Source organism: Sorex araneus, chromosome 2 (genome assembly GCF_027595985.1).
Source record: "Sorex araneus isolate mSorAra2 chromosome 2, mSorAra2.pri, whole genome shotgun sequence".
Lineage (NCBI taxonomy): Eukaryota > Metazoa > Chordata > Mammalia > Eulipotyphla > Soricidae > Sorex > Sorex araneus.
In genome coordinates, this window is record NC_073303.1 from 131,948,131 (window position 1) to 131,960,283 (window position 12,153).

The window sequence follows — 12,153 nt, forward strand, 5'->3', positions numbered from 1 at the left end:
GAATACTGGTTCCACATCCTATAGTCTGAGGAACTGAATTTGATCAACTCCTTGCATGAACTTTGAAGCAGATTCTTTGGAAGCATATCTTTTATGAAACGCTCAGAAAGGAACTCAGCTCTGCCAACACCTGAATTTCAGTGTCATGAACCCCAACTAGAGAGGCAACTGAGCCACACTGCGCAGAACACCTGACTCCTGCAGAGTGAAGTGATGCCTTGGTGAGATTCTTTGTGCAGTTTCAAGCTGCAGAACATGTTCAAGCAGCAACAGAATAAAAACACTCTCTCTGAGCCTGGTTTTACCTAGCACATAAGGCACATCTTTCTCACTTGGTGCAGAGGCTAAATGAGGCAATAAGTAGGCAGTACTGGGACAACTCCAGCAGTACCTTACAACTACAACTGGTCTAGAATGGAGTTTTTAGACCCTCAGGAATTAGGAGCTTAGGAAGAGAATGGAAAGCTCAGTCAACTCCTTGGTTCAAACCAAAATTCAGGGTATTTCCAAGAATAGTGATGAGGAGCTTGGGACTAGATGTGATGAAGTGGCAAAATACCTGCCTTGAAGTACAAAGCCTGATTTTGATCCCCAGCACCACCCCACATACACAGAGCAGCATTCCATAACCACTCCCACGTGGGATTCCCAGTGGCACCATAGCAAGCATTTGCTTTCCAGTGACCATCACAACCAGGGGTGTGTGACCCCTGCCACCCCAACTCCTGTTCATCGCAACAACAAAAGGCAAGGTGCATTTTCTAAGGAGAATAGGAAGAACAAGGAGATAATTCAAAGGGCTGGGATGGATGATTTGCATGCAGGAATGCTGACTTTCACCACGTGGTCCTGAGCACTAAACTGAGAGTATCCCCTGAACACTGCCAGGTGTGGCCCCAACAATCATATATTAAAAAATAGAAGAAGAACAACAATGATGCAAAGCTGTGATTTTTGGAGGTTAGTTGGTTCCAATAACCGCAAGTGTCAGTCTTCCTCTAGGACTGCAGTCAAAGCAGAAAGGATAGGAGGGCCAGGGCTGAGAGCTACTCCTGCTAACTGCCCTTTTGTCTCAGAGCAGGAAAGCCACTCAGGAATAAGCTATACCCAGGAGGGAAGCCCAGCACTCTCAGGGACATGCCACTCCCACTGTGCCTTTTCCTGCTGTCTCCTCAACCTGTTGCAGTAAGCCAGGTCCTGCATGGTGAGGACCTAACAGAGGCAGCAACAGAGATCCCAGGAAATGGGTCCCTCTTGGCCCCCCCACCATTCAGGACCCCTGCTGCACTTCGAAGTGTCCTCAGCTTCCCCAGGCACTGTCCTCTCACTTTATGTCTTTCCCTTTCCTCTCAACATGCTTCATGCTGGTAGAGGCTGGGGTGGGGGTGGGGGGTTATTGATCCCTGAGCTGCTTGAAGCTTGCAGGGACAGACATGAAGCTAAGTGCACAGAACAGGGATGTCTAGACAAAGAAGAGCAGCCCCAAGAGTGAGAACCTAAGGTAGAAGGAGGCAACTGCCCCGTTTCCTAGTTCAGCGAAGACCAAGGTACAAGTCAAGGAAGTAGCCAGTCTCTGAACAGTCTCATTGCCTCTGGCAAGCAGTTCTGCTCTTCTGGAAAGCATCCCCTAGGCTCCACCCTCAGTACATATGTAACAGTTAACTCTTACGGCCATTTGAGGCCATCTAGCCCCCTCGCTTTCTACACTTGGAGAAGCTGAGGCCTCACACAGGCAACTGAGGTCTTCTCACTATGATATCAGTGAGAAGACCTCAGACCTCAACCTGAACCAACAAGCAAAGTCACCATGATTTGGGACCATCTGAGTGTCTACACCCATCACCATAGTAACCTCTTGAGCCAGTCCCCCTGAGAGTGGGAGCAGTTGGCCACATAGAACACTCATAGTTACTGGAAAATTCCTGAGAGGCGGGGGAACCTTCAAAAATAACATGCTGTGGGCTCAGGATGTGACTCAAGTGGCAAAGCACATGCCTTGCATGAGAGAGGCCCTGGGCTCAATCACTAGCACCATGGGGCCCAAGGGCACCATCACCAGCATCACAAAAATAAACACAGATAGAACACAGCCCTGAGTTCAGTCCCTGGTGCTACAAGAAAAAAATAGAAAAAGAAAAGAAAACAATTAACAATAAAAGAGCATAGCATATGCTTACACTGTAAAGCATCTTCCTGCACAGATGAGGAAACAGCCCTGAGAATGGGTGTCTACTAGTAAACAGAGTCACCAAGAGCAGACAACACTGGAGCTTTGTGAGTCTGGTCCTCAAACAAGCTCTCAACCTTTCCTCCTTCCCTCAAAACTACAAAATGGCCATGGATCAAAAGAGAACAATCAGGAATCCCAGTCCTGTTAAGGTGACAGAGCCCTGCCTCCCTCCTGGCAAACAAAGAGAAGACAAATCAACACTGTTTGAAGCACTTTCCTAGAGCCTGTCCCCAAGAGAGAGGAAATTCAAGATAAGATCCCTTAAGCCCATACTTATTTCTTTCAATACCCTTTTTGAACTACCAAGAAACAAAACTTTTCATTTAAAACAATAAACCAGCTTTGAAGTTGTTTGAAGATAAGTATTTTAGGGAGCCATGTCTGGGGAAAGTGTACCAGGTGTTTTGAAGCTAAGTTTAGAGTCATCAGTGCAGAGTGAAAAGCTCTTGCTAGAACAGACAAATCTGCAAGCCCCTCTCTGAGACACACACAATAGTCTCTGAGTTTGTTTTCCCCCCACCACGCTCTACTTGCAAAACTATGCTGATGACCTAAGTTCAAACCCCAGTGTCACCACTTCCCTGCTATGGACAAGACACCCAGCTCTTTGCACTTGGTCTCCTACTTGATGAACAGGGAAACTAACAATAGTCTCCAGTCTAGGGCTGTTGTGAAGATTGAATGCATTTGGGGGGCCTTAGAGTGCAGTGCTCTCACTTTGTTGATGTTATCCTTATTAGTTCCATTAATCCTGGTAGGGAAAAATATCACAGCTCTGTCTAACCCAGAGGTTACAAAATTATTTGTCCTATAATTTTTTTGTCCTTTTTCAGGAAAAAAAATCCTCAGGAGGAAAAAAATGCCACCCTGGAACTCTATCCTCATTAAGCAAACACAGTGCCTCCCTGGGTGTTCTATTGTCCCCCCCCCCCCCAGGGGACAAGATAGCCCACTTTAGGAAGCACTGGTCTAGCCTGACTGAACTTCAATACTGGCCTCTTATCAGGTAGTGGGAACAAGCCTTTGCAATTAAGTGTGACCCTGGGTCCAGTTGAGACATGGTAAGGAAGGCTAAGTGAGCTAAAATCCGAACTCAAGCAGACCCACACAGATATGGGTGAACATTAAGGTTGAGGGTTGGCAGGGGTGGGTTGCTGAGACAGCCACTGAAGACAGTTTCAAGTGGAAGGGCTTTGGTGGTGTTTTTGTAGTCAGGCTCCCACTGGCCTTCCTGGTCCACAGGAGAAAATGACAATTCCAGCAGGTGGTCTATTTGAAAGCTGCTGGAGATGTCTGGTCTTGGGGCTGTTTGTTCTGACTCTCCTGCTTCCTGCACCATGGCTTGAGGTCACTTTCATCTATTTCCCTTCCTCTGGTTTGGGTCCAACAAAGTGTGTGTGTGTGTGTGTGTGTGTGTGTGTGGTTAGGGCAGGTACATGGGAGACCCCTCTTAGCCTTGCCTCTTAACTTTCCCCTCTCAACCTTTGTAATTCTATAAGATTACAAAAATTCAGTCTAGGTCATCTTAAAGATCTAACTGACTTCATTAAACAATTCACAATTGGGCGATAGCTCATCTGGCCAGGAGAGAGCCCTGAAAATATGTACAAAGGAAAGGCTTTTAAAAGCAGAAAGAGAGCAAGTTACAGGAGGAAGGAATTATGTCAGGCTTAGGTGACCTACCTATGTGAGATTGAAAAGATCTTGGAGCAGATTGGGAAATGGATAAAGTTACTTAATTTTGCTGACTAGAAAATTCCATAGTGATCAATTAAGATGACAGTTCTGGGAAGACTGAAACCACAGTCAGATGAGGTTAAGTTTTGGTGGGCCTAGCACAGCACCTCCATTGTGGGGTTGTCATTTTATTCTAACACTGAGAGCAAGAGATTGGTAGAGCCTCCAACTTTGCCTGACTATCCTACAAATCCCCCCGTGGTATGTAGAGTGGGAGGCAACTTCCTCGATAGTCATCCAGAAGCTGCCCCATGCTACCCCTGAGACAGTCATGGGACTGGCTTGAGGGCTGACTAATTCAACCCACAGAAGAAATTGGGATCATTTGGAAACCCACAGAGAGCAAAAAGGGAAGCTTCTCCTTAAACATCTTAAAGCTTTGCCATCTCCAGTATTAGGAGATTGTTTTTGTTGTTGCTGTTGTTTTGTTTTTTAAAGTGACAACACTTTCCTTATCTAACTCAAACAGATAAATAAAGTATCTGTCCCTCTTCCTCTAGAAGTCAGGAAAGGCTTGGCCTTTAAATATCTGTGCAATCTCAGGTAGGTCACTTCCCATGTCTGAACTCACATGGGAAGTGCTATAAAATGAGACAGTTCTCTGAGATAGCTTTTCTCATTAAATGAGTAAGGGTAAAATATGCCTGGATAGATAATTGGAGATAAGGTTAGACCTGGAAGCCAAGCAGTAAGATTCCTGCTGAATTCACCGTCCAATATATAGCTACAAGTCACCTGGCTGTGAGCCCTTGAAATGAGATATGCAGCAAGTTTAAGATATGTGTCAGGGGCTGGAGAGATAGTACAGGGGTTAAAGCATTTGCTTTTCATGCAGCACATCCCAGTTTTATCCCCAGCACTACATATGACCCCCTCCCCAAGCACCTATAGGAGTGAATCCCAAGCACAGAGTCAGGAGTAGCCCCTGAGAACTGCTGAGTGTGACCCCAACCTCCTCCCCTCAAATCAAAGTTTAAAAATAAAATTTAAAAATTTCCAGATTCTGAAACTTCATGTGGCAGAGTGTGAAATACCTCATTAATAGTATGCTGATTGTATATTGAAATTATATTTTTGATATGTCTCCTCTCCACTCTTCTTCCTTCTCCTCATCCTCCTCCTTCTCCTCCTCCTCCTCCTCCTCCTCCTCCTCCTCTTCTTCTTCTTCTTCTTCTTCTTCTTCTTCTTCTTCTTCTTCTTCTTCTTCTTCTTCTTCTTCTCCTTCTCCTTCTCCTTCTTCTCCTCCTCCTCCTCCTCTTCCTCCTCCTCCTCCTCCTCCTCCTCCTCTTCCTCCTCCTCCTCCTCCTCCTCCTTCCTTTCTTAGGTGACTACTGTGGGCTGATGATTAAAGCTAGTGTTAAACCATATGCCTTGCATGTATGCATTTCTTCATTTGATCCCTAACTCCAAACCAAAAAAAAAAATTGTAACTACCAAAGATTTAAATGATATGTGTGGATTGTGTGATTTTTCTATTGAACTACTCTGCTCAGTAAATATTTAATTTTCCAAGGCAAAGAAGAATGGAACTAAATAAAAGTTATTCTTTGAATATTGTCCTCTAGAAATTTCTTCTAAATTTAACTATCAAGAAAGAATTAATATGAAAAACATTTCTAGAGTCATTCTAATAAGGTTACAAATTGTGAATGTTCCCCCAAGATTAGAGTCTGAACTTGGGATCTAGGGTTCTCTCTGTAGGATACCCCTGGGTCTTGCCTTAAGCTAATTGGTTAAGAATCTGGGGAAAGCAGTAGAAGGATAATTCCAAAATGAAGAGACATGCTAATGGTTGGCAATGGATTGCAATAAATTTTCCCGACACAGCAAATACTTCCCCTGGCAGAGAAGCTTTGTGGTTTAGATAAATCTGGAAGAGCAGCAAAATATTTGTGGCGTTTCCTAGGAAGGAAGTTACCAACCCATGCTTCTGTAGATCAACTTCCTCTCATGAAACTCTCCAAAGAAATTCTCCAAAGGTTCACTTGCCACATGGGTCTCACTTCTTTCCCTTCTGTCTGGTTTCCTGGGAGTTGCTGCCCTGGGTTCTCACCTGGATGCCCCTTTTCCTTGCATGTATCTAACTCTTGCTCCTTATGGGGGGAGCCAGGTGGTCCCCAGGTTAGTAGGTATAGAGGAGTTAGAGCAATAATGGCCTAGAGGGTAGAGAGGAAAATAGCAATTAGACTCTGGGTCTCCCTTGGCCTCAACAGAAGACCTATGCTAAACTACACCAAATAGATTAACTACACCACCTCCTGTTCTGCAGGGCCCTCTCAAATTTCTGGACCCCTGACTGTAATAGTGAGAGTGAGGATAGGGCCAGAGTGCTAGTTAAGGGCTCTGTCCCAGGAGGCCAGGACTGCCTGGTCTGTGCCCTCTGGGCCTGAGCCACTTCGGCCATTTACAATAAACCCATTTTTCGCTTGGTGTTTTGGAGAGTAACCAAACCTTCTTGACCTAAGCTCTTATTACACAAACAAATGACTCCTCAAAGGGCCTTAGAATGAAAGGGACATGGTGACTATACTTTTGGACTAGAAATTTTCGATTCTGGATTAGATAAGAAGGGGCTTATTTATAGCATGAATGGTGCTGTCTCTGCTTCTTCCCTAAGTTTGCTGGCCCGGTTTCTGTGAGGAAGCTCTCCCCACATTCCCCAGCCCCTGAGATTTGTGCTGTCTGTATTCACAGGACCCAGAGGAGGAGACTCCTGGCTCCACAGGCCTAGACAGAGGGGGAGTTGTTTTTATTTTTTTTTAATTTTATTGAATTACTGTGAGATAGTTACAAGCTTTCATGTTTGGGTTACAATATCACAATGATCAAACACCCATCCCTCCACCAGTGCACATTCCCCACCACCAATATCCCGGGTATACCCCCCTTTCCCACCCTCCCCCTGCCTCCACGGCAGACAATATTCCCCATACTCTCTCTCTACTTTGGGGCATTATAGCTTGCAACACAGACACTGAGAGGTCATTATGTTTGGTCCATTATCTACTTTCAGCATGCATCTCCCATCCCAACTGGTTCCTCCAGCTATCATTTTCTTAGTGATCCCTTCTTTATTCCATCTGCCTTCTCCCCTCCACTCATGAAGCAGTCTTCCAGCTATGGGGCAATCCCCCTGGCCCTTGTATCTACCGTCCTTCGGTGTCAGCCTCATGTGATGCTACCCTACACTCCACAAATGAGTGCAGTCAGAGGGGGAGTTTTGAATTCCAGTCCTTCAATGGAGAGGAGCCCCCTGGAGCCCCTGGGTTTACTTAATTGACCAGGCCCTGTGGGATTGTCTCAGAACTGAAGTCTACGTTCTCTCTCTCTCTCTCTCATTCTCTCTCCTTCTCTCTCTCTTTCTCTCTCTCTGTGTTTCTGCATTATCTCCCTCATTGCGTTTGTATTTTTATCCCACTTGACATTTCTAGTATGATTGTAAACAAAATAGTTTATTTTTAGTTTAAGAATAGACCAAGCCTTTGGATCCGGCTGCGGAGCGAGCATGAAGGAAGAGCCCAAGGGAGCGCCCTTGGACTCCAGGCAGCCCACTGAACTAATTCCGGCATGGGACCAGAGACCCCACGGTGCGCTGAAACAGTGGGACCCGGGCATCCCCCAATTCTTTTAACCTGTCTCTCTCTCTCAACTCCTCCCTCCTGAGCACAGCGCAGGATCCGCGGTTTTCCTGAGCGCAAAATGGAGCCGGCGATCCAGCTGAAACAGGACGCTTTCGCGCGCTTGCGGGAGACCCCAGGGGGCGGGGGCGGCGACCCCCGCCCACACCAGATAGATATTTAAACCCACCTCCCCCACGTGTGCTTCCCTTTGGATCCGGCTGCGGAGCGAGCATGAAGGAAGAGCCCAAGGGAGCGCCCTTGGACTCCAGGCAGCCCACTGAACTAATTCCGGCATGGGACCAGAGACCCCACGGTGTGCTGAAACAGTGGGACCCGGGCATCCCCCAATTCTTTTAACCTGTCTCTCTCTCTCAACTCCTCCCTCCTGAACACAGCGCAGGACTTCTCCATCTTATGAGCACCATAAAAGGGTAAAAGTTTGTAGTGATGTTATTTCTGGTTGTACTTTCCCTGGACTTTATACAGAAACCCAAAACCGCGCGGCCGCGGCAGCGGCCGCGCGACCTAATGTCATCTTAGCATCAGCAATATGTAATGGTTCGCTTTTAATGGGTCGGACTTTTGTGGGAGATCCTAACAAGAATAGTAAGTCTGTTGCTGAAATATTGAAGGCAATCAAAACGGTAGCCATCTCTCTAGACTAAACTAAGCTATATCCCCACGCCAGCTGAGAAGAAATTTTCTTCTTTCTCGGGAAGAAACGCGGCGTGTCGTCAACTACAGTGTGATGTCCATTAAGCAAACAGACCTGGTGGCGTGGGAATGGGATATAAGGGGAAAAATTATGTACATGGAACAGTGGGACGCTGGTGGAATCTCGAGCCGGAGCCGATACCAGCGCAAGACCTTCGATTCCAGAAACTGCTTGCAGACACTCTACTAGTCTATCAACTAAGCCAGAGCCCCACATCTGCTGATGACGGGAAATAACCATCCTTTTCGTTTTTTTTTTCCCTTGTCAGGCAGCGTGGCGATTACTAAACAGGCGTGAACTCGGTGGCGCGGGGCAAGGGGGAAAAAGAAAAGTTATGTAACAAACAGCGGGACTTAATATCTCTATATTCTTAGCAGTGGAGAACTATCAAATGCCTCCTTGGCAATAGGACTGCTTTTCTTTTTTGGGGGAAACCCCAACAACGGTAGTGAGTTGTGTGTTGAAACATGGAATGTAATCGAGATAAGGCATAAACGAAGTGAAACTTATCAAGTACAAGGGTGGGGACTGGGGAGGTGGGAGGGGGCGGCAGGTATACTGGGGGGGTTGGTGATGGAGGATGGGCACTGGTGAAGGGAAGGGTGTTTGAGAATTGTATAACCGACATAATCCTGAGAACTATGTAACCCTCCACATGGTGATTCAATAAAATTAAAAAAAAATAAAAAAAAAATAAAGAGAAATAATACATTTAAAAAAAAAAAAAGAATAGACCAAGAATTTTTGGAATTTCACTCTGAAGCTAAAATAGTTTCAGTACCAAGTAAGAACCTAGTGGTTTTGTAAATTGGTTTCACTCAATAAAAACCTAAGGTGGTAATCAGCCACCAAAGAGATTTTTGCTGAGAGGAGCCTCAAAGCCTCAGGTACGGATGTTCATATCAGGAAGGCATCGTGGTTGAAGTGGTTCCTCCATGCAGGGTTGCCTTCTCTCAGAATCCACTGCTCCCAGCTTCTCCTCTACTCCCCACCCACAGACCAGGGAGGACTTGTGAGAGAGGTCCTCTGTGAGGACTTGTGGGAGGTCAGGTTGGAAGTCAATAAACAGTTTGTGACTCAGAATTTGTGACTGGGAGAAAGAGAAGGATCTCAGGAGTTAACTCTAAGTGGGCATGAAAGAGGCACATCCTGTCTGGACCCAGATGCCCCTTCTCTCCACAGCAGGACTTCTGAACTCCAGCCTCCTATTCTAGAAATAACCTTGCCTTGAATCAGGAAGATTTGAATGGCTGGTTTGTATTCTGATCCTTCTCTACACTATTATGCATTAATAGTTTGGAACACTGTTTGGTGTGCTCTTGCTGTATGCCAGGTGTTCGGTGATACTACTGTTTATAGCCTGAAAGTCCTGAGAGAAAGAATCCAGTACTGAGCTTATGTGCAACACAAGAAAACAGTTTGGAAACACTCAGGAACTTAATCACTGCCCCCTATTTACCTAGCTCTAAATTTGTCTTTCTTGTTCTTATAAAATATATTCACAAAACATATAGAAACCATATAGTTTAAATATTGCAGTATATAACTTATTTTATATAAATAATTTATCACTTAAGTATGTTAGAAATGTTTGTAGCTTACTTTTTTAAATAAAATCTTTTCTGTTGTTTGGGGAGGGGTCTCCCAATTAGTGGTCAGGCACCCCTTCCAGCAATTCTCAGGGCTGGGAGTTCAAGGCAAGGGTCAGAGAATGTGCTTCTGTCTGGGCCATGCTGTAGTGGGGGTTCAGCCCACTGCAGTGCTCGTGAGCCTTTGGCAATGATCAGAGGACTATGTAGCGCTTGACACAAAACCTGTAAAGGCATGTGCCTTGAGCACTGTACTATTTCTCTAGTCAATTTTTCTTCTTATTTTATTTTTATTTTATTTCTTTTTTTCTTTTTCTTTTTTCTTTTTACAATGGTCGAGTACCCATCCCTCCACCAGTGCCCATTTTCCAACACCAATGGTCCCAGCATCCCTCCCACCACTCCCAATCCATCCCCTCCACCCTACCCCACCTCTGTGGCAGGGCATTCCCTTTTACTCTCTCTCTCTCCCTTTAGGTGTTTTGGTTTGCAGTAGAGGTATTAAGTGGCCATCATGTTTGATCTATAGTCTATTTTCAGCCCGCATCTCACATCCTGAGTGGGCCCTCCTAGCACCCTTTAATTGGTGGGCCCTTCTCTGAGCTGCCTTTTCCCCCAGCATACGAGGCTGGTTTCTAAGCTGTGGAGTAATCCTCCTGGTACTTATCTATACTGTTCTTGGGTGTTAGTCTCCCATTCTGTCACTGTCACTGTCATCCTCTTGCTCATCGATTTGTTCGAGCGGGCACCAGTAACATCTCCATTGTGAGACTTATTGCTACTGTTTTTGGCATATCCAATATGCCACGGGTAGCTTGCCAGGCTCTGCCATGTGGGCTCGATACTCTCAGCAGCTTGCCGGGCTCTCCGAGAGGGGCAGAGGAATCAAACATGGGTCGGCCGCATGAAAGGCAAATGCCCTACCACTGTGCTATCGCTCTGTTACTTTATATTACAAAAATGAGTGCAATCTTTCTATGTCTGTCCCTCTCTTTCTGACTCATTTCACTTAACATAATACTTTCCATGTTAATCCACTTATATGCAAACTTCATGATTTCATCTTTTCTAACAGCTGCATAGTATTCCAATTGTGTAGATATACCAAAGTTCCTTTAACCAGTCATCTATTCTTGGGCACTTGGGTTTTTTCCAGATTCTGGCTATTGTGAACAGTGCTGCAATGAACATATAGGTGCATATGTCACTTTTACTATACTTTTTTGCATCTCCAGAATATATTCCCAGAAGTGGTATTGCTGGGTCATATGGGAGCTCAGTTTCTAATTTTTTGAGAAGTGTCCATACTATTTTCCAAAAGGGCTGAACCAGTTGGCATCCCCACCAGCAGTGAAGGAGAGTCCCTTACTCCTCACATCCGTGCCAACACCAGTTGCTTTTGTTCTTTTGTATGTGAGCATATCTAGTCAATTTTAATGAAATTTATTAGTTTTAAGTTAAAAGATTTTAATTTTAAGTGAAAATATTTACAATTTTTAAATCTTTTCATTTCAAGGTCTTTAATTTTCACAAAATAAAATTTATCAATATTTTCTTTTATGATTTGTAATTTTTGTAGTTCATTTTAAGAATCATTTCCTGATCTTGCCACACTGAGTGAAGAATCCGGGCCGGCAGGCACTGCAAGCCGGAGAATGCTCCTGGCCCCAGACCAGGCCAACAACACCGGGGTGCCCCAGACGGAGAAGGTGCAGAGTCTCCGCCTTCTCCAGATGGAATCCTGGCAACACTGAGCTTCTACTAACACAGCTCCAGTATGTGGAGACCCGGACTATCTCTCCAAACCTTTCCTGATATACAAAAAACTGCTCAGGAATGGCTCCTCTGCCCCTGAGCGGCCATGATCCCAGAGGCACACAAACCATCTCGGATCGCAGCAGCTGCTGGCAGGAATACCTCTGGACTTAATTAGTAAAATACCAGAATTCCAAAACCTTGCAGCCACTTTCGTGACTGTGCAACATCGTATGTTCTTCAATATCAGCAATAGAAAACAAATAATCTAATGATGCCTTTTCAGCAGATCTGATTGTTGGGGGGAAATTCCAAATAATAATAGTGAGTTTTCTGCCGAAAATTGAATGTAATCAAAGTAAAGAGAGAGTAAAGTGAAAATCATCTGCCACACAGGCAGGGTGGGGAGTGGGAGGGTCGTATACTGGGGTTCTTGGTGGTGGAACATGTGCACTGGTGAAGGGATGGGTGTTGGATCATTGTATGACTGAGACTTAATCCTGAAAG

The 12,153-nt window shown here is 45.2% G+C and overlaps 1 protein-coding gene across 1 annotated transcript in view; it reads left to right on the forward strand.

The window, feature by feature from the left end:
* Nucleotides 1-8,731, forward strand: part of ZDHHC19 (zinc finger DHHC-type palmitoyltransferase 19) — a 101,750-nt gene extending 93,019 nt beyond the window's left edge. Inside the window, exon 8 of the mRNA XM_055124499.1 lies at nt 7,637-8,731. Coding sequence (XP_054980474.1) covers nt 7,637-7,768 — 132 coding nt within the window. The 3' untranslated portion in view covers nt 7,769-8,731. The remainder of the gene's footprint in view (nt 1-7,636) is intronic.
* Nucleotides 8,732-12,153: the final 3,422 nt, after the last annotated feature.